At 35.6% G+C, this 20609-nt stretch overlaps 1 protein-coding gene across 5 annotated transcripts in view; it reads right to left on the reverse strand.

Annotated features, from left to right (window-relative positions):
• CNTN5 (contactin 5) overlaps positions 1–20609 on the reverse strand; it is a 603752-nt gene that overhangs the window by 13082 nt on the left and 570061 nt on the right. For all 5 annotated transcript variants that reach the window (XM_064409453.1, XM_064409454.1, XM_064409456.1 and 2 more), the window contains 3 exons: positions 13947–14017; positions 11586–11820; positions 593–702 (listed from right to left, as the gene is read on the reverse strand). In XM_064409453.1, coding sequence (XP_064265523.1) covers positions 593–702; positions 11586–11820; positions 13947–14017 — 416 coding nt within the window. The remainder of the gene's footprint in view (positions 1–592; positions 703–11585; positions 11821–13946; positions 14018–20609) is intronic.

A 20609-nucleotide genomic window follows, 5' to 3' on the forward strand; every position in this document is an offset into this window, starting at 1 on the left:
GCTAGATCTAATCTATTCCTGGAAGTTTGGATAGTAAACTGTATCCAAAAGTGCAAGGAGGTCCCTTGCCAGGGCTGGCTCACTCTCCCAAGCCAGGAAGGGCTGTCTCTAAGCTGTGTTTTATTTATGGACTGTGCAGCTGCTACTTCCCTCCTGACATCCTGTTACTGTCTGCCCAGCAGATGTCCCTCGGCCACTGTGGGATGAGAGCACATGGATGCAGAGACTTTCTCCTTTCTCTGTGCTGATTGCTGTCAGTAAATAACAAGTTTGAACTGGTTGCTTAGAGCTGGAAACAGTCAATACCTAATTTTCCCCAGCCTGTGAATGATGCATGCTGGGTCACTTGCAGTTCTTTCAGCTCTTTCTGAAGTGACAAAGAGATGTTACAAGAATTGGTGTTGAGCAGTTTTCAAGCACAAGTAAATAAAAAATGTTCCGGTGCTACAGCTGTGACTGTTGTTCCACAGCCAATGGTACGTATGCTAAAACAAGAATAATTCCTATTGAAATTTCACTACTGCACATGTTAACAGAATGCAACACTCTCAAAAGCAACAAGACTTCTCATTACGATATTCTGAGTTCATACCTCGAATCCCTGTGGTCTTCCTAGACTTTCTTTAATATGTTTCCACGCAACAAGAATCTCTGATACAGACAAACTCGTAGCTTTGACATCGATGGGAGCAGCAGTGGGTTCTGTATTAAGAAAAATTGAAACAATAAACCTCCACTGTAACAGCTTGTATTTATCAAAAACACTCTGTCTGAAACTGTCATTTACTTCCTTTATTCTCCGTTAATACTCTCAAGAAGGTATGACACTTAGGGGGAACATGAAAAACTGAACAAGATGAAGAGATTATTATTGTTGTATTTCTTTATTTGTGTCATGCTACATCAATATCTCATCACTGATGACGGGTGCAGCAAACTGTGAAAGAATCTCTTGTCTGCGATTTTTTAAAAAAGCTTTAATATTTGTATATGTGTCCCCTGCCTCCACACACCCCTTTCATAGCTCTAACTGCAGCAGTAAACAGAGCATTCATTCTATTTGTGGCTTCTTAGTGCCATTCTGTCAGCTCAGGATGAGCAATGCCTTGCTGGGGTGCTCAGTCAGTCCTGCCCTGGGGCAATACTGAGCAGGAAGTGATACCCAGCACTGTAGTGAAATGCTATGTGAAAGATTCTTCTTTTTTTAGGACTATGTTATTATATCCTCGAAGTCACAGGCGTCAATGTTTGGGATGTACCACCTTCTCTCTGCCATGAAACATTTACTGTTTTAGGCCTGGGGTGCACATTTTTATAAAGGCACCAAGACCTAATGTCAATCCCTCTGGCTGCCTGTGTTTGTTTCCATTGGCCCTCTGTCTGTGCTTCTATCTCCATGCTATTCATAAAACACTCTGCAGTCCTGACCTGATTATCTGCAACAGAGGACCCTTCCTGTCCTCCAGCCTGGCTGGGTGGCCTTTGGTGGTGCTGGGGCACGGCCAGGATGCTCACAGAAGGCTGAGGGATGCTTTACACACCACACTTGCCCAGCGTGTTTGCCTTTGTACTTTCACATCAATGAACGCTTTATGGAGGCCCAGCTTCTTTCAGTGGTTGGGAAGTTGAATAAATGTCCCCAGATATTTGCCAAGACAGGCTACTGGGCACCCCACCACTCAATTGTATCACTTGTAACAGTACACTGGGAGTGACAAGTGTCCAAAAATTGTCTTGTATGAAACTGGGACAAGAGTCAAGAAAATCTTGTGGGTCTTTTGCTTTATTACCTAAATATGACTGAAAACTTTCTTAAAGACAAGCTGTGGAGGCAAGGCTTCTCCATATACTGTGCAGGACACAATAGGGCATTTCTCCATCTTTCTGGTGTAGTTCACTTAGCAAAATGTGAATTCACATTCCCCTCTAGTCACAGAACCTGTGATTTCTTCCTTGGCCTTATAATGTTCCTCATTACATTTCTAATGTGTTGACCTGTTCCTGAAGGGCAGGCAGAGGTCTTTTATGTCATAGGGAGACACATCAAAGAGCTTTCTGAAAAATGGGGTTTTGGGGACTTTTTTAGCAGGGTTGCAGAAAAGCAGTCTCTTTACAGAACAGCCCGAGATAAAATTACATATTTTTCTCGGTGATCAAACCACCTAATATGTAAGATACCTAATACCAATGTTGACTCATTAACTACCCTCCTTTCTCTGCAGCTGTTGCTCTGGCACTGCTGCCCTACAAATATTTTTGACACAGCTCATACAAATTTTTCATCCTTTTTGATGTCAGAGTTTTAATGTTTGTTACTCTTTTTTGATCTCTTTTTTAATTTACATCTGAAGAAAATAAGAAAATCTGATGTGATATGAAGTGGTGTTTGCCAACAATGAGTATTACTAATAAGTATAAAATATGTTTGGAACTTTTTAGGTAATAAAGAATAAAAAATATGTTCAGAAATAAGAGAAATTATATTTTGAATTCAATACTGAAAAAATTGCATTATGAAGAAATATATTGCTCATAATATGATTTTCTGCTCAACAGTTGCATCCTGCTTTCTATTTTATGTACTACTAAGATTTGTGTGGCAAAAGCTATTTTCTAGTTTTTGTATTATTGAAGCAATTACCTTGTTGTCAGAAAAGATTGCAGTGGTATAAATAATTTGAGATGTACACAAAATGTTGGTTGGCAGACTTTACATTTTCTATAAATGCAGGAATCATTTTCTCTTCGTAGCTTTCACTAGGAGTGGTTTATACATTGCTTGAATACAAACATAGAATATTTTCTGATATTTTAAAAAATGTTTTCAACAAATGGAGCAGAAATAGTTTGGATTTTTTTTATGTGAAGAAAATGTATTTCTCACATATTCAGAAATAATTCACTGCAGTTTCACTGATATTAGGCACTGAGAATAGTGTTCAGCAAAACAATAGAAATTACATATTTGGGAATACGATGTAGCATGACTGTCTGAAAGTTTTTGGAGCCTAAATAGCATTTTTTATTGATTCAGATATGATGAGGACCATATAATTTCCGGTGATATAATACAGTCTGTGGTTCACTCCAATGTCATGCTTTATTCTCTGTGTCTAAAACTAATGATAAGTTTGATAGGTTCATTAGCTTTTTCTATTATGGTCACTGATGTTATAATCATATTATTTTCTTCAGATCTTGTCATTATGCTAAATTTATAGGTGTCTACTTAAGGTCATACTTCCTGAAAAAAGGCCATCTTTAATAATCTCTTTAATATTCCCTGCTTTGAATTAAAGATGTAAAACAACAAATTATCATAAGGTTGTGTGCAATATCCATGAAACACTGACTTTCCCTGTGCTGCAATCACACTTTAAAGAAACATGATCAATATGTAGGTTTTTGGGATGGCTGTAAAATGGCAGGACATGCATTTGTACTAATTTCATTGCTAATGTTCAGAGAGGGAATCCTGAATTTTGACACTGGGAAGTAAAGAAAAGAACCAATTACTAGCCCTCAGTGTGTTGTACCTGTTTATGGCTGTAAGCTGAACTGTTTTCCTGAAATATTAATCCTTAAGGTTTTCCACATGAAGTCCAAGAGCCTACTCAAATTTATGTTGCTTTAATTCTTCTGTGGAACGGAGGCTCAGTCAGGACTACTCAATCAATCACTTCATATCTGTTCAGTTCTTATTTTGATTCCAAAAAGGATTTTTACAAAGTAGTCTTATTCAAATCTGAGCTCTTATTTGAAATAAGAACCTCAGTCTGAGCAATTGCGTTATGACTGCAGGCAGTTCTTCATAGCTGAGATTTTGGGATTTCAGCCAAGATGTATTTCTGTGATAATGCCTCTCTGTGGAAAAATCCACAAGAGATATATCAGGAGGAAAATCAGGAAAATCCATCCCTCTTTGTCAACCTGTAGGTAAAGAAAGTGGTACCATTTGCTTCCTTGCTAAAAATAACCACATGGACTATCTTGCAAGTCAGAGAACCTTCAGTGAACTTTTTCCATTCCTGAGAAATGGGGGACTCTACCAGATCTGCAGTGAAATGTCTGTCTGAAGGATGTAGAATTTTCTTTCCAGAATCTTGTGCTCAAAAGAGAAAAAATATCCAATTTCCACAATAGCAGAAACAAGATTACTGTTTCCAGGACAGACCTTTGGAATTCTCACTTTTCCACAAGTCCTTTCTATTTTCACCTTCTCTCTAACCAATATCTTTGCAAAAGACTTTAAAACAGAGGAAAAATTAGAAAAGTATTGGAATGAGCTATAAGTGAAGACCTCTGCCCTGAATATTTTTGATGTAGTGCTGAAATACTCTTTCTTATTGGGTAGAACTTCTGAAGCCTTCTCCTGTAATGATGCTATCCAGCACACTTTCTCACAGTGTGCATCCTGCTGTGACTGTCCCTTCCCTGTGGAATAACCCAGATTTATCACACAGCAGTGTCACCTGGGAATAAGGAGCTGCCTCATTCCACAAAGAATTTACCAGAGGAGTGTTGTCATCTTTATGAACACAAATGGTTTGCTTCCATCAAGTGACGTGGCAGACAGAGTTACCCTCAGCACGTGAGGGGGGGATGTCCTGTTATATTGATTGCACGTCTGCTTCCCATGGGGCTAGTGCCATTGAGCAGAGGAGTGCTTAATAAACTCCTGCATGTCAGGACTCTAATTTCATTCCTTAAAAAGTCATTGGAGACAGCTCTAGCTGAGCTTTCACAGCATCTCTCCAGACAGATCATCTGGCAGAATCAGGAAATAACCCTCTGTAGTTTACAGCTAATCTGCCAATTAGTTTTCAGGTTCACCTAAGCCCCAGGTAGCTTAGCTTTAGCTATGAAATGAATCACAGAACTTCAAGAATTTAAGATTTTAATTAAAGACAGTGGGACTGCATTCAAAGGTGTGTAATTACATATTATTTCCTCTCAATGAAAAGAAAATAGTAATTTATTTGTCTAAATATGGAGAAACAAAACTACAATGGCTTTTGTATGGTCCTTTGCCTTTCAAATAACTGAGAGGTTTGGATCTCCATTGGCTCAATGAATTACCACAAATCCATACAAAGTAAGAACAGAAGCCCTGTGCAGTATCATTGCATCTTGTACTTATTACAGAAGTGCATCTGGGGTCCCTCAGGAGGTTTCAAACAGTGAGTGTGAGAGTGTTCAGGCTTTAACCTGTATTGCTTAGGGTTTTCTATTTCCTATATATGTTTTTAGTAGTATTCACTACTCCCTTTATCAAAATTATAGATCTTTCAGTAGTGAAGAAGATTCTGTCAATGCCTGAAGGAGAAATTCGATACTGAAATGAACAGAACTGATCCTGTATCACCCATTATGACAACCATTAACAAAAATACCCTTTATAAAAAGCCTAACTCATTTTGAAACCAGTTGGGTTCCTAGAAACTTGTTTCTTTTCTTTTATATTCTCATCTATTTCCATACTGTAGAGTACTCTAATTCATATTTATCCTTGTGCTTTTAGGCTGCATCTAGACTTGTAAACTACATGGGGACAGACAAGGCACCTCCATGAATATGGACAAACAGCTATTTGTGGCATTACACTGTTGGCATCATCCGGGTTGACTCTGGGCAATTTGTGTTACCCCAGGATGCGATAGTTTTATCAGAGTAATGCCCTGATGCAAATTAAAACATTTGAGCCTTTTTAATGCATAATTTCTACCCCATCTCCATGAGTAGAAGAACAGATTAAATTTTATTTATGGTACATTTGAATAGTAAAGTCTGCATTGTTTAATTTGAAAAGGGTTGAATTTCTGACAATTGGCAATATAATACCAGAAGTTTTCACTACAGATATAGAAATTTTCACTTTTACGTTCTTGTTAGCTATCCTGTCTATATAATCTTATTTATTTAAAATAAATGATGACATTTTTCATAATTGTTTTCTATTCCTTGATTATATTTAAGTTCAATTCCTTACTTACTTCAATTTTTCATGCTTTATTTACTTTCCCAACTTAAAAAAACCCTAAAAACCATAATTTTTTGTCTATATTTGTGTTATTTTTATCCTTTACATTACTTGGATTGTATTATATATGTTTTTTACTTATTCTGAATATCTTTTAGAGGACACATCTATAGATGCTCAGATTTAATGTCCTGTCTCAGAAATGCACCATTTCTTGCAGTATAAACCTCAAATATCTGTTAATATTTTGATAAGAGACATTCCAAACACTTCCATTTTTAGTTTCAACAGTTAATTCCAGTTAATAAAATAATTTCCTGATTTTTAATGATGACGTGTTCCACTGTTATTTGTTATGATCAGCTTTTCTATAGTGTCTTAATTATTCATCAGAACAAGGCTATTGTACTGTTATTTCTTCTCACTTAGTACTGGATAAAGAATCTGCTAATTAGCACAGCCAGAACACAAGGTCATTAGTCTTTACTAATTAGTTTTTACTATCCAAACTACTCTGAACAGATAAATTCTCTGATAAATAACAACATTCTTTAGTATTTTTCAACAATTAGAAATGTCTTTCTCAGCATTCAAATTAATCAGAGTAATCAGCAATTGACCTCTAGCTTGACTTCCAGCTTTTGTAATTGCCCTTTTCCAAAATTACATGGAACCCAAGGTTATTCTGTTTTATCCAAACACTGATTTTGTATTTGCTGATGCATTATCACATAATCAGCATGCTATGACAACCAATTTCTTACTTTTATTTTGTCTTTCTTGTGTAGCTCATATTTTGTCTAGCCATGCTTGTTACAGAAAGCCAGCCTGGCCATCACTGTTATCAGCACAGCCTTTCCAATCTTCTTGCCATCATACCTTCACACTTGTATTTCCTTCTCCATTGCTATATTTGTGATTTCCCCAGTTTTCATTTTCTAGTGAATTAAAGCCACACATAGAGATTGTATATGGTTTTCCCCTGATACTGAAAGCTTGTATTAGCAATCTTGGAGTTCTTGTCACCTTAGTATTTAGGTGGAATGTAGTGATCAATAAAAAGAGAACGCATAAATGTTTATGTTGTAACAAACCGTGCTAACATTGCTTTTGCTCATTGCTTTATCCTCACTGTCTAGTGCCTTTACAATTTTTTTTTTTCTTCTGTGGATAAAAATCATCTGTACATGCATTGAATTTCAGTTCTGTTTCAGTATTTTCTAGCAAGAATCAGATACCTTATTTTCCTGACAGAAAGCATGGTCAGAAGATTTCTCTCTGTTTTGTTCATGATCCTTTTCAGCCTCAGGCCTGCACACTGCAACCTTTCTCCTGGCAGGTAGCCTAATTTGCTGTGCCCTTATGTCTCTTTCTCTTACTAAAGTTTTCCTTTATGTAAGATTCAGGCTCGTCTGTCCCTGCTGCTGGAGATGCCTACAGTCTCCTTTTGTTCTGCCTTCTTATTGAGGTAATTGTGCATCTTTTTTCTATCCTGCATCTTCTGAGCATCATCCTCATTCCCTCTTCAGAGCTGCTTCCTGATTCCCATCATCCCCTTAACATCACTACATGTGACCTCTATTTCCATCTTTTCTCTCTGATTACTTGTTTTATTTCCTTTTCTATGTGTTCCAGGAAAGGCTTTTCTTTCAAAATTCCCTACTGAATTAAGACACCTTTTCCAGAGAGTCACACATGTATTTGCTTTTTTTTTCCTCCATGGGTTATACATCTAGTTTTGTACAACCTTTTTAAGTGATTCTCCATTCTGTTCTCTATTCTCCCATTACATTAATCTGCACTTTTAGCTCCTGGACAGTCTTTCCCATGAACTATATTCTGGAGATGATTTTTAAAAAGTCAAAAGACTGGTGAAGGAGGAAAAAGGCCTTAAAGTAGCTATGACCAGGTAGAATTTCTTGCCTCTTCAACTTTGGGTCACACTGTCCTTGTTGTTTTAATGACCATTGGTGTAATTTTGTCTTCTAAATACCTGTTGATCTATGTCCAGGTGGAGGCTGGTGACAAGTAGTGTCCATCAGGGCTTTGCCCGGGGACCAATGTCCTTCAATGTCTTTATCAATGACAAGTACAATGAGATCAAGGGCAGCACCCTCAGCAAATTTGCAGATGACAGCAAGCTGAGTGCTGAAGCTGACACACCTGAAGGAGAGGATGCCATTCAGAAGGACCCGGGCAAGCTGTAGAAGGGGTTCTGTGGGAACCTCATGAGGTTTAACAAGACCAAGTACAAGATTTTGCATCTCAGTTGGGGCAGCCTTAAACACTGAGTGGGAAAAGAACTAATTGAGAGCAGCCATAAAGAGAAGAACTTGTGTGTTGTCATGGATGAAAAGCTGGACATTAGCTGTCAGTGTGCACTCATAGCCCATAAAGCCAATCATATCCTGGGCTGCATCCAAAGCATGTGGGCAACAGAGAGAGGGAGGAGATTCTGCTCTTCTGCTGTGCCCTAGTGAGACTCCACCTGCAGTGCTGCATCAGCTCTGGGGTCTTCATCACAAGAAAGACCTGGACCTGCTTTAGCAGGTCCAGAGGAGGATCATGAAGTTGATCAGAGGGCTGGAGCAGCTCTCCTATGAAGATAGGCTGAGAGAGCTGGAGAACAGGCTTGTTCAGCCTGGAGAAGAGAAGGCCCCAGTGAGACTGTCTAGCAATCTTCCAGTACTTAAAGGAGGCTTATAAAAAAGGCAAACATACTTTATATTGGAACATAGTAACAGGACAAGGGGGAATGGATTTAAATGAAAACAGGAAAGATTTAGGTTAGTTGTTAGAAAAAAAATGATTACTGTGAGGTTAGTAAGACCCTGGAACAAGCTGCCCAGAGAAGATGTGAATGCCCCATCCCTGAAAGTGTTCAAGGCCATGTTGGATGGGTCTTTGAGCAACTTGGTTAGTGGAAGCTTCTCTGCCCACAGCCAAGTGTGTTAAAATTGATGATATTTAAGATCCCTTCCAACCCAAATCATTCTATGATTCTATTATATTATCTGACTTAACAGACAGAAAAAATATTAGCCACTCTATTTACTTCTGAAAAAGTGCTCAGTATTTTGGTCAAATTTCTGAGTTCTTTTATTTAGAAAGCAATGTTTTAAGCCTTTTGCCCCACACAGAATCACTTTATGAAATCAGAGGGCAGTGTGTTGTGTTCACTGAGGGAACACCTTACTCAAAACCACCTGGCAAGTTGTTTGCTTAAGAAAACTTAAAGCCACTACCAAAGGGCTCTGAATCACACTGTGACTCACACTGCTGTCAGTCATACAGAAGGAGATGCATTCGTTCTTAATAAATGCAAGATTTATTCATGGTTCAGAATCTGTCCCGTGAAAACTGTTTTTTCCAGTGTGATTAATAAAAGCAACATAATTTGGACTTCCTTAGACAAATTTGTTACATCATTAAACAATTGTAGATCCATTTGTAGATATGGGAAAACTTGTAATATGTAACATAATGACTTAAGCTTTAATAATTTTATCCTATTGCTTTCTCTAGATGTTCGCTGAGTGAATTGGATATGTGATGAAAAGCAAGTAAGCTAAGGCTTTGCTGGATCACCCCTAGAACCATAATACATTGTACTATCAATTGTTATTTAATATCTACTTTTCAATAGAAATCCTTGAAAAATTGTGCCTTCCGTTGTTTATCTCCCTAGGCATGACAGTCCATACTTCTTTTAAAAGCAGCTCCCCATTTTCATAACAAACTGCAATGTCTATTGTCCTCAACCTTCATATTGCCTAGAATTTAGCTTTAATAAAATGTTTCATTACTCCTTTAAATTCTCAGTAAATTACCTTTTATTTTTATTCTGGAGGAAAGCCTTTTATAAATTAATTTTGTACTATAATGTCACAGCATCCCATGTTTTTTCTGAAATATATCTTGTAAAATATTTAGGCCCATAAAATTCCTTATGTGCAGACACATACAGAGACTGAATTAGTAAAGCTATAATGGATAGATACTTTCAAGTTACTGAAGTCAAATCAGAAAAGCTGGTTTCTAGAAAAAGTTCATTTTAATATTCTATTAAGACCATTTTTAAAGCTCATTTTAAAAGAACTGATAGAAAAAATTGTTTATATATTACTAATTATTCTATTTCCAGTCTTGTCCAAATAAGTAAAGGTATAAGGAATTATTATTACAATTCAGCATTCAGCTTCTGTTAAAATAGCTTTTAATAGCTTTTGCTACTGAAAAAAATAAAGTGTTTCTCTCCCTTCCTTTGAAAAACTTTATCTGCAAAGAACTTTCTGCTTAGATTATTAAAAAATATAAACATCACCATTGGCCAGACAGTATCAATTTTCATTGAGAAACGGGAAAATCAAGTATACATTTTCAACTAGTAATGTGCAATTTTTACATTTTAAAATATAATTGTTTTTATAAAAATATGACTACTTGGTAATCTTGATTCAAAAAGTGGAATAACCCAAATTACTGGGACCACTTTTCACAAAACCAGCAGCTCCAATCTCTGTAATTACAATGAGAGAATATTAGTAGACAATGTCTGCTACATCATGGTTCCGAAGTTATAGATTTATTGTGGGTTAATATGAAGTAACATTTAATGTTTTCCGGCTTCACATGAAATATTATTATCTTTGCATTACTTTTTTATAGAGAGAGTATGAAATTCCTCTCATCTGCAGTAAGACGCTGCTAATTTTACTCTCTAAATAGGCTATGGTGCAATAACTCAAGATAGTATAGCAAAGAAAAACTGATATTTATAAATTTCAGTAATGGAGCTTCTGTAAATATTTTTGTGGACAACATTTATTTGTCTTTTTTGTGTTTGGGAATTTCTATACACTGGGTCCTGTTCAAACAGAAAAACTTCTTTTACTAGTACCGATCAGTGTTTGTTGATTGTTTCTGTTTCATTCTTTTCTGCCCCACAAAATACTGTTTAGAATTTATAACAATTCTCAATAGAAATTTTCAAGAAATATTTTTCATTTGTTCATGGGAGCTATTCCTATAATACACATTGAAGACTGGGACAATAATGCAAACTCAGAACTTTATACTAATGAAATAAAAATTAAAACAAAATTTATTTCTGTGCACTTTTAGAATGCATTAATTAGGAAATGAACATTCATAAGTGATTTTATTTGTTCTTTGAGCTGTTGTCTGATTAACCCATCAAAAAAAAAAAGGATTGTAAATCTCAGAAATATTAGAAAATGGCATCCTTTCTTTGCTCAGTTTTAAAGAAAGACCGGTCTAAAATTAAGAATAATGATTTCATATAAAAGGATGAACTTTCATGGCTTTGGGCTTTCATGGCTTTTTTTTGTTTGTTTGTTTTTTTTTGTTTTTTTTTTTTAATGTGACTGATATGGCTTGAAGTCTATTCCTAAACTTTTAAATTTCTTTATGGGTAAGCTTGGCAAGTTCCTTCCTTCTCTGCAAAACCTGTTTAATGTTATTTAGCACATTTGCAAAGAAATTTGTAATTTAAGGTTTAACAAGTGTGTCACAAGAGGATGCATTATATATAAAAGGCTTAATATAGTTCATGATATGCAATTTAATTTCATGTAGAACTGACCTCCTTCAGCTGAGCAGATGACCACAATAGGGCTGAAGGGACCATCTCCTTTGTTGTTGTAAACACCAACTTTCACCTCAAAAGGAGTCAGAGGTGGCACACTTTCATCTCTGTAGATGAATTTTGAAGCGTCTGAAGATGTCACCATTTTTTCCTTCCACCCACGGGTCCCGTTGGGTCTGAAGGCTACAATATATCCAAATCCTTCTCCACTCTGAAACTCTTCTGACACTGGCTGAAAAATTAAATTCAGAAACTTAATTATGATTAGAAATAGTTTTGCTAATATAAAAAATATCACATTCCATTATAGGATTTTACTTAACATACCTGTCCTCATAAGGAAAAGTGCTTCCAAATAGGTATCTTCTATAGCATTTCCTCACCTAATCACCATAGCCAAGTCATTGTCCTAGGACTGAATGGGCTCTTGTGCTCAGAAAAGTGTTTTCATTTATATATCCCACTTTTTTATTGGGATGCTTTAACCAGTTGTCTGTAGGTGGAATTGCCCTATCAGTGGCCTTGTTAAAAATATAGACCAATATATTGTGAGTAAAATGATGTATGGTGGGACTCTTTTGGGTTTTAGGTGCCAGACTCTCTAAATTCTGTTCCAAATGGGGTGTTAAGTCTTAGAGATTCAATTCCAGGGTTCAACTTAATACTTAGAATACATTTTAATAAATCTAAGTTGGTCTAAGCCTCAAAGGGTTTTTACTTTATTTTTGGTGGAAAATAACACATTTTCTTTTCTCTCTTCAGAGGACCTGTGAAATTAGCCACTTAAATTGGGACATATCTGACATAAACAGGCAGTAAGAAAAGGGATGCATCTGTTTTACAGTCTCAACAGTGCAAAAACTAAAACTTACATGTCCAACTCAATGAATTGAACTTTTCATGGTAATTGGTAAATTAGCAGTAGATTACATTTATTATTAAGTCAATGGTCTAATTTAAGGACTAGGCTATATTTAACAGCTGCCTGTATATTTAACCTTTGTGAAATGTCCAAAAATGGGTGTCTAAACTCTCTCTCTTTGAATGCCCATCATAGAGATGCAACTAATGGACAGATGAATCAGAACTGGGGCATAGGTGACCCTGAATTTTCTCTCCTCCACGTTTCAAGTGAATGTCTCATTGTCTAGCACCTCACTTGCAGACAAAATTTTCTACCCATCCTTCTGAAGTTGAGCACTGTGCATCCCAGAAAAAAAAAAAAGTATCACGACTTCATGAAAATCTAAGACAGACTTTGTAATTAGTCTCACCCATGGGTCTCTGATTTCTTTTGGAAGAAAAGTCTGGCCAGTGAAAAAGGGGGACTTATAACAATCCCCAGTAGTTTCCCAACGTAGGAAATACTAGGAAGTAGTTCCCAGTCACCTAGGAAGTACTATAAAGACACTTAATATGAATACTGCATACTAGTATATCTTCTTAGGGACTGGGGTTATGTCTGTTCATATCAGGTACAGTTGTAGGTACCTGGAATTTTTGTTCAGGATTTAGCAAATTCTCTCCTAATAAGAAAGATGTTGATATTTACCCTTGTAGAATATAAAGCAAACTGAAACCAGCTCTGGCTCAGCTCTTTGGTAGCTGATGTCAAAAAAGGCAGATGCGTCAACAGAAGGCAGTCTCTTTAGTTGTCTAAAAATTTGCCAATTTAAACAATTAGAATTTAGTGTATCTCTTACTATCTGAATCACTCCTCCAATTGCCTGAGCTAAAACATTTTTCATTATAACCCCCTATCTTTATTTGAATTTTTCTTGAGTATGTATACACGTATATATTAGTTTTTATGAATCTGAAACTGTTCATGATTAATCTAGAAGTCTTAAAAACTCCTTAAGAAAAGTCTCTGTTTTATTATTTTTTATAATTAGCAGAGAAAGCAACTGTCCCACTGGCATGACCATACATCTGTGTTGCATCTTGCATGCCAAATATGTTCTCAAAATTCTCTTTAGTTTATTTCTATTCAAAAATTAAAAAATAATTGTTTTTTAATTGACACTCAAAACATTTTACAAGTCTTTCCTTCTCTTGTCTTAGCTATAATTTCATCTGGTGTTTACATAAGATCCAGAAACAACAAATTAAGCCAAGCAGTATATCAAGAAGAAAAGCCTGATGAATTAGTAGAACTTCAGAGATGATGCCATAATGTCTTCTAGTCAAACCTCATGAAAGTCCACAATACTTTGAAATTTTAGAACATATTTAGGAGTAATATTTTATGTTCATGTGTTGACATGGTTTGTTGTAAGGAAACCCCAGTAGATTATTCTTTACTTTGGCCTCAAAGAAGTTAACATGAAACAAAACCTTTAAAAAAAAATCACTTACCTCCCATGCTATTACTAATTCGTGTCGCCTTCCACTTCTGCCACTTACGTTAGCTGGAGGTGTCTTTGGTACTGTATGCAAAAAGGAAAAACAAAACAAAACAAAACAGAATATCCAAGTTATTGAAGTTTTCCCCATTGCAATAAGTTGCTGCAGAAGACATGAGACTGTTAAATCAGAACAGGAATAAAAACACAGCACTCTTGTGGTAAAGAAAATTTGCTCAAGCCTCATTTCAGAGAATTGTACACACAGGCTAGAAAAATCAAACAAAACATAAGCTGAGAATGAAAATAATATTGGAATAAAAAACTAGGTCTTCTGCAGATTGGTAAAAATTTCAATGTACAGATCCCTTAAGAGATAAAACAGGAATTACCTTGTTAATCTTTGTCATGTTTTAACACACAAACTGAAATGCCAGGGAGCCTGACATATTTCAGATTTCAGGTAAATAGGACATAATTAATAATATTATTTTTCAAGTAGTTAGTGATTTAGAATGTTTTAATTATTATAAATCTATTTTTCATTGCTCTACTGGGGAGCCAACTTTCAGAAATTTTAAAGCAACCAACCTCAAACATCCCTCATGATTTCTTACAAAATGCTAGAAGCAGTACTACCTACAGTTCTTTTAAAATTGATCTCATCATTTCAGCTTTAAAGAACAAGAGCAGCAGATGAAATTCCTTAAAGTAAATTATAGATATCACTGCCATTTTTATTTGTATTATCATGTTATACAAAACCAGAAATATTAATTGTTCTATTGGTATTGTAAAATTTCTTTTACCTTGTTTGGTGTCTCTAATGACACTTCTCAAATGCCCAAAGTCTTGAGTTTATTTACTGTAAGGAGGCAATACCTGCATTCTCTATTTGATTAAATATGCCCTAAGATACAAACTTTTTATTTTCTTCTTTACAGCAGTACATAGGTCACTGGTAGAAGTGTTCTGTGAGCCTTTAATTGTTTAGGCCTTATTTCATGTTGTTTAGATAATTTAGTGAGTAGCACTGTAGCTTTGAACTAGACAAAATAAAATGTATTTAAATAAATGTACACAGTGCTCTCTGTTTCCTGTGCCATTCAATGAAAATGCAATTTTTTGTTAGATCCTGTCTGTTCATTTAAGACTTCAGAATTCATTTGGGTAGTAACTTCTTTGAACCCTAAACTCCCCCTATAAAGAACAGAAGCCTGATTCTGCTTTTGCCCATAAATGATGCAACCCTACAAAGTGTAGGGACTGATTCTGATTCATAATGTTGGAAATGAAGCAGGTGTTACTTTATCTGCAGCCCTATTTGCTCTTGGGAGCTTGGTCCAATGTCACAGCCTTGGCTTTCTGCTCAGCTGTTACATTTATATTTTCTGAAAAATCTCTTTGCTCAGGATTTTTCTCCTGAGTAGATGAGAAGCCTCAGAGAAAAAGGAAAACAATAATTATTTCATTTGCTTCTCTTGTGTTTTGCTCCTTTGGAATGTGTTTGGAGATTGTTTACTAGCACATGATTGTTTCATTGGTTTTGGTGTGAATGTTTTGACTGAGCAGCCAATCAGTGCTAAGCTGTGTCAGGACTCTGGAGGGAGTCACGAGTTTTCATTATTGTCTTTTTTAGCATTCTATATGCATCCTTTCTATATTATTTGGTATAGTTTAGTATAGCATTCTTTAATATAATATAGTATCATAAAATAATCAATTAGCCTTCTAAGAACATGGAGTAAGATCCTTCCTTCCTTCCTTCCTTCCTTCCTTCCTTCCTTCCTTCCTTCCTTCCTTCCTTCCTTCCTTCCTTCCTTCCTTCCTTCCTTCCTTCCTTCCTTCCTTCCTTCCTTCCTTCCTTCCTTCCTTCCTTCCTTCCTTCCTTCCTTCCTTCCTTCCTTCCTTCCTTCCTTCCTTCCTTCCTTCCTTCCTTCCTTCCTTCCTTCCTTCCTTCCTTCCTTCCTTCCTTCCTTCCTTCCTTCCTTCCTTCCTTCCTTCCTTCCTTCCTTCCTTCCTTCCTTCCTTCCTTCCTTCCTTCCTTCCCTCCCTCCCTCCCTCCCTCCCTCCCTCCCTCCCTCCCTCCCTTTTTCTTTCCCTTCAACATGGCAGAAAGGCAATGAAGTTTTCCTTTCAGAAACAGAATTTCCCTCTGGATTTAAAAAAGGAGTAGAAAGAATACAATCAATGTGCAGCAGTGTGACAAATGGTCTAGCATGAAAAGATGCAGATGAAGCCTCATCTGACAGTTAATTAACATCCAAAACTTACGATGCCATCTCTAATGGAGCATATTCAAACCTTGTTTAGCATCCATTTCTCTCTTGCCTCTTTAAGGTATTTTTGGGTAAATTATAGAGACAAATGAAGTTTTTATGTAGGTGCCTGCCACATTAGAAATGAGACAGTATGCTGTAGTCCTTTTAAGCATCCAACATGATGAACTTATTTAACCTGCAGCACCCTCTTTCTGGAGTTTTCTTGTTAACAGTGTTGCAGACTGTGGCCCTATTTAAATGAATAAACGTTAAAAGAATAAAACTGTCAAAACGATGAATTTCTTTTGCATGAAACTAAAATGTACACTCACACAGTGAAACTCTTTCAAATGAATAACCATTAAAAGAATAAATGTGTCAAAAGAATAAATTTCCTCTGCACTGCAGCAAAGCAGAGCATACACAGTTAGAGGGAGACAGTTTGAAATGAGTAACTATTAAGTGAAGAAAACTATTAAAAGGAAACATTTTTTGCCAGACACCAAGGCTGTACAACAGCCACACTTTCAGCACCATCCCCTTTATATCAATGTTATATCTGAATTTACTCACTTATGGCCTGAGTTTGTTGCCATGCAATTAATGACTTCCCAATCTTTCTGCTGTTAATCCTCAGCAGTGGCACTTGCACCAAATACACAAATATGGTGCCTAAACTTGGCTCCTAGAAAAAGGATACATGCACCTGGGGAACAAGGACATCAGGACCATTTTTGTTTAGGGTTTATCAAAGCTGAGAAGTTTGGTATTTTTCTTCTGAACAAATACACCCCCCCCTACTTAGTGCAAACAAACAAAAATCTTGAAATGAATGTTCTAGGAGTTTGATTCGAATGCAAACAACAGGATTTTTTTCTTACTGTTTTCCATTTTCATGAAATTACTGTGATAAGCTAGAAATGAAAGTCAAATTATACTCTATTAAAACTTATCTCCTCTAAACCAAACAAAAAACCCATTAACATTTTCTCTAAGAGCAGGCATGGAGAATGTAGCTCTCAGCAGTCCTACAAAGCATTTGACAAGATACTTAAGATATAAATGAAGAAAAGGTGATATGGAAGGATAAAGCTTGTACATGAAGCTATGACAATTGTTTAATAATTCATGTGTATCTTATCATTACAAGCTAAATATGGATGAAAAGCAGAGTTTAATTTAGGAAAAAATATATACGCAAAATTGCTATTGCAGAGGGTTTTATGTATAGGAACAGTGGTTTTAACATGGTGGAAAATGCTGACAGTGTCATGTATATATTTTAAACCTGTGTTTAAATGTACAACATTTATATGGGCAACCTTTTGAAATGGTGGGTGATACCATAGCTATGAAACCATAAACATATGGGGTAGATGCTCACTTTCTTTCACTTTCACTGTGTCCAAAATTTTGAAAATTGCTCTGTGTTTCATGGTGATTTAATTAGATTTTAAAAATTCCTTTTTCTTCAGTCTGCAAGGCTGATGAATTATTTGTAGTGGTTTTTTAGTTTAGGGTTTTTAAAAAATTTTTTACATGAAAATGGTGGACTGCAAAGATGAGCTGATTTAAAGATTAATGGGACTCAGTTTCAGGAAAAATATTATGATTCACTAAGTTTTTTTTTTTTTTTCACATTATAAAAAATGGAAACATAGCAATTTGATCTTACAAAAATATAATTTGTATCTTGCTTCAGTTTTTAGAAATAGAAAAACTAAAACTAGAAAGACAGATGAGAGTATTTCGGCTTGAGTTGACAGAGATTTTTAATTTTAATCCAAAATTATTATTTTAGTTCTAATTTGCTAAAGAAAAATAAATAAGCAGCCAATAAATAAGAAAATATCACACTGAACCTGGAAAAACTGAAAGTACTTGTAGGTCAGTTTCTGCTCTTTTTAACATTCCAGTCTTGTGAAAAAATTTTAATAAATATTATTGAATCAATAATTAATACTTTAAAAGTGTTTCTGTTTTGTGTTTTTGTTTGTTTACTTTTTTTTTCCCCAAGGAAATATCTAGTGGCTTACTTCAATGTGTTTTGTTTATTGTGAAGGGAAAATATAGATTCTTAATTTTGTATTCTGTCTTAATTTTTTGAGAAGAACAAAAATATTTAGCAGGCAAAATTATAATTGATTATAATTGAGTATAATTGATTGCATTATTGCAGTAGAAAACTGTACCTAGATTTGGTCCCTATCCTTTAATACAGAATAGATGAGCTAAAGGGAAGACAAAGAGAAGTAAAAGTTTTACTAAACTCCTGTTTTTAGACTCAGAGATGTTGAGCTGAGCAGCCCAAATTTATAGTTTTCTCATCATCAAATGAGTCCAGATTTCCCCAATTCCAATTCAATACTTAGTTCACAAGGTCTTTCTCACTCTACTTGAATCCTGTATTTTTTAAGATATTTTCCACATGGATACTTTTTCTATAAATTCTGAAATTTTTGTCAAACAAAGAAAAATGGAAGAAAATGTTGACATTGCTACTTTTTTTTTGGAGATTAATGAACTTGGCTTTAATCGTTAAGAAATTACTTGTATGTTTTCTCAAGGTACAGTTGCTGTTACTTATTTATTTTAAAGCTTTTTATAACTTAAGATACAGATGTAGTTTGAAAAGCAAATTTTTTTAGCTTTTAGTAGAAAAGATATAGAGAGGGGAAAGAGGGCTTGTCACCAGCTTGGCGGAACTGTTTAATGTGAGACCAAAGGTATAACACATTCAGTTTTTTCTTCCCAGTTGCTTTCTATTCTCCCTCTATATGCATGTATGTATGTGTGTGTGTATCTATCTCTATATGTCTCCTGCAGTACGCATCTGGGAAACAGGAGGGTGTTAAGTGAAAATGCTTTCACTCTGTGGAAGACCAGCCCTCAAGCTGTCCCCCTCCAAGGATAACAAGGCACATCTCACCTGTTCAGGAATTAAATGTACAACAGGCCAGCATCTCAGAAGGGGATTTCACACATATTCAACTACTGGAAAATAAGGATGTCCCTACTGGTCTCAGCATCTGAAATGTTGTTCTAATTTCCTCTGTATTATTAATATTTGTAATTAATTATGACCTTGAATTCAGTTATTTTCTCTGACAAGAGGGTCATATGTGACTGCAAGACTCTGCCTGAATAGTCTCCAAATCACCACCTACAGAGCTGAAATCCTGAAAGCTGTGGCACACATAGAATACTACAGCACAAATGCAGGTCTTTTCTGCTCCATTTTCTGTCGCATGCACATTTGGATTCCTTGTCAATATTAGTTTGAGCCTGAAATCCAAAGGCTAAGCAGCCTCCAGTGATTATAGCCAACTTTCTCCTTTTGTTTTTCTTCATGGAAAAAGCACATTTACTACAAAGGTAGATCATGCCTTCATCTGCAAATGTCCCAGATGCAGCAGGCTACCTTTTTTTCTTTTTTTTTCTAGTACAAAACTAGAAAATGTTTTGTACTAGAAAAAAAAAAAAGGTTTTTTTATTTTAATGATGGGAAAAGCTGGAACTTCTTTTATACAAACCACAAATAAAACAGTACCCCCAACAACAAAAAACCCTGAAAATAAAGCCAGTCGGAAATGAACAACTTTTTTCCTGGGACAGAGACATTTCTTGTCATGCTGTGAAGGAATTCTAGCTGAGAATAAGGGCAACTTAATGCAACATAAGGATTTATTAAAAATAGAGCAAGTGTAGAGTCTGCTACTAATAGAGTGCATTACGTTGTTACCTCCTAAAATCAAGTTTGCATGCATGATTAGCAGGTTAAACTTTGATTCCACTCAATTTCTCTCTCTCCATGTTTCCCCATGAATAGATAATGTAACTGATGCTTTGCCCCCAGGCTTCAAATGCCCTGACTGTCTTAGTGGAATGCCAGACATGTTTAAATTCATGTTATTGGCTTTTTGCAACTTGTGGACCTGTAAAATATGTATCAAGGCTAGAACTGACAAAAATGCAGCAGCTGGCTGTAAGTTAGATGTGCCAGCAAACGGTGGTATTTTTTGTTCCAGTGGTAGTAGCAATGAAAAGAAATCATGTTAATTAAATATGAGTTAAGTAGCAAGATTAGAGTTTAATAAAAAACAAAAATTCAAAACATGATTATTATTCTGTTGGTTTTATTACATCATCTGAATTATTATTTTTGTAGGTATTTTTACATAATGGACTAATATATGGTGTTGTTGCTATCTTGGATAAGGAGTGATAAAATTAGTGAGGCATGTGGTTAAAAGAGGCTTTAGTCTCCAATCAAATTTTCTTGTGCCATTAAACTACAGATGCAGATTTCCATTTAGGTGTAAAATAATGGAACTAGAATCACACATTTGCTGCCTCTGTGGATTGTCTAAACAGCTACCATTCAGTCTGATGGTTTTCAACTCTTATCTGAAAAT

Source organism: Passer domesticus, chromosome 2, assembly GCF_036417665.1.
Source record: "Passer domesticus isolate bPasDom1 chromosome 2, bPasDom1.hap1, whole genome shotgun sequence".
Classification (NCBI taxonomy): Eukaryota; Metazoa; Chordata; class Aves; order Passeriformes; family Passeridae; genus Passer; species Passer domesticus.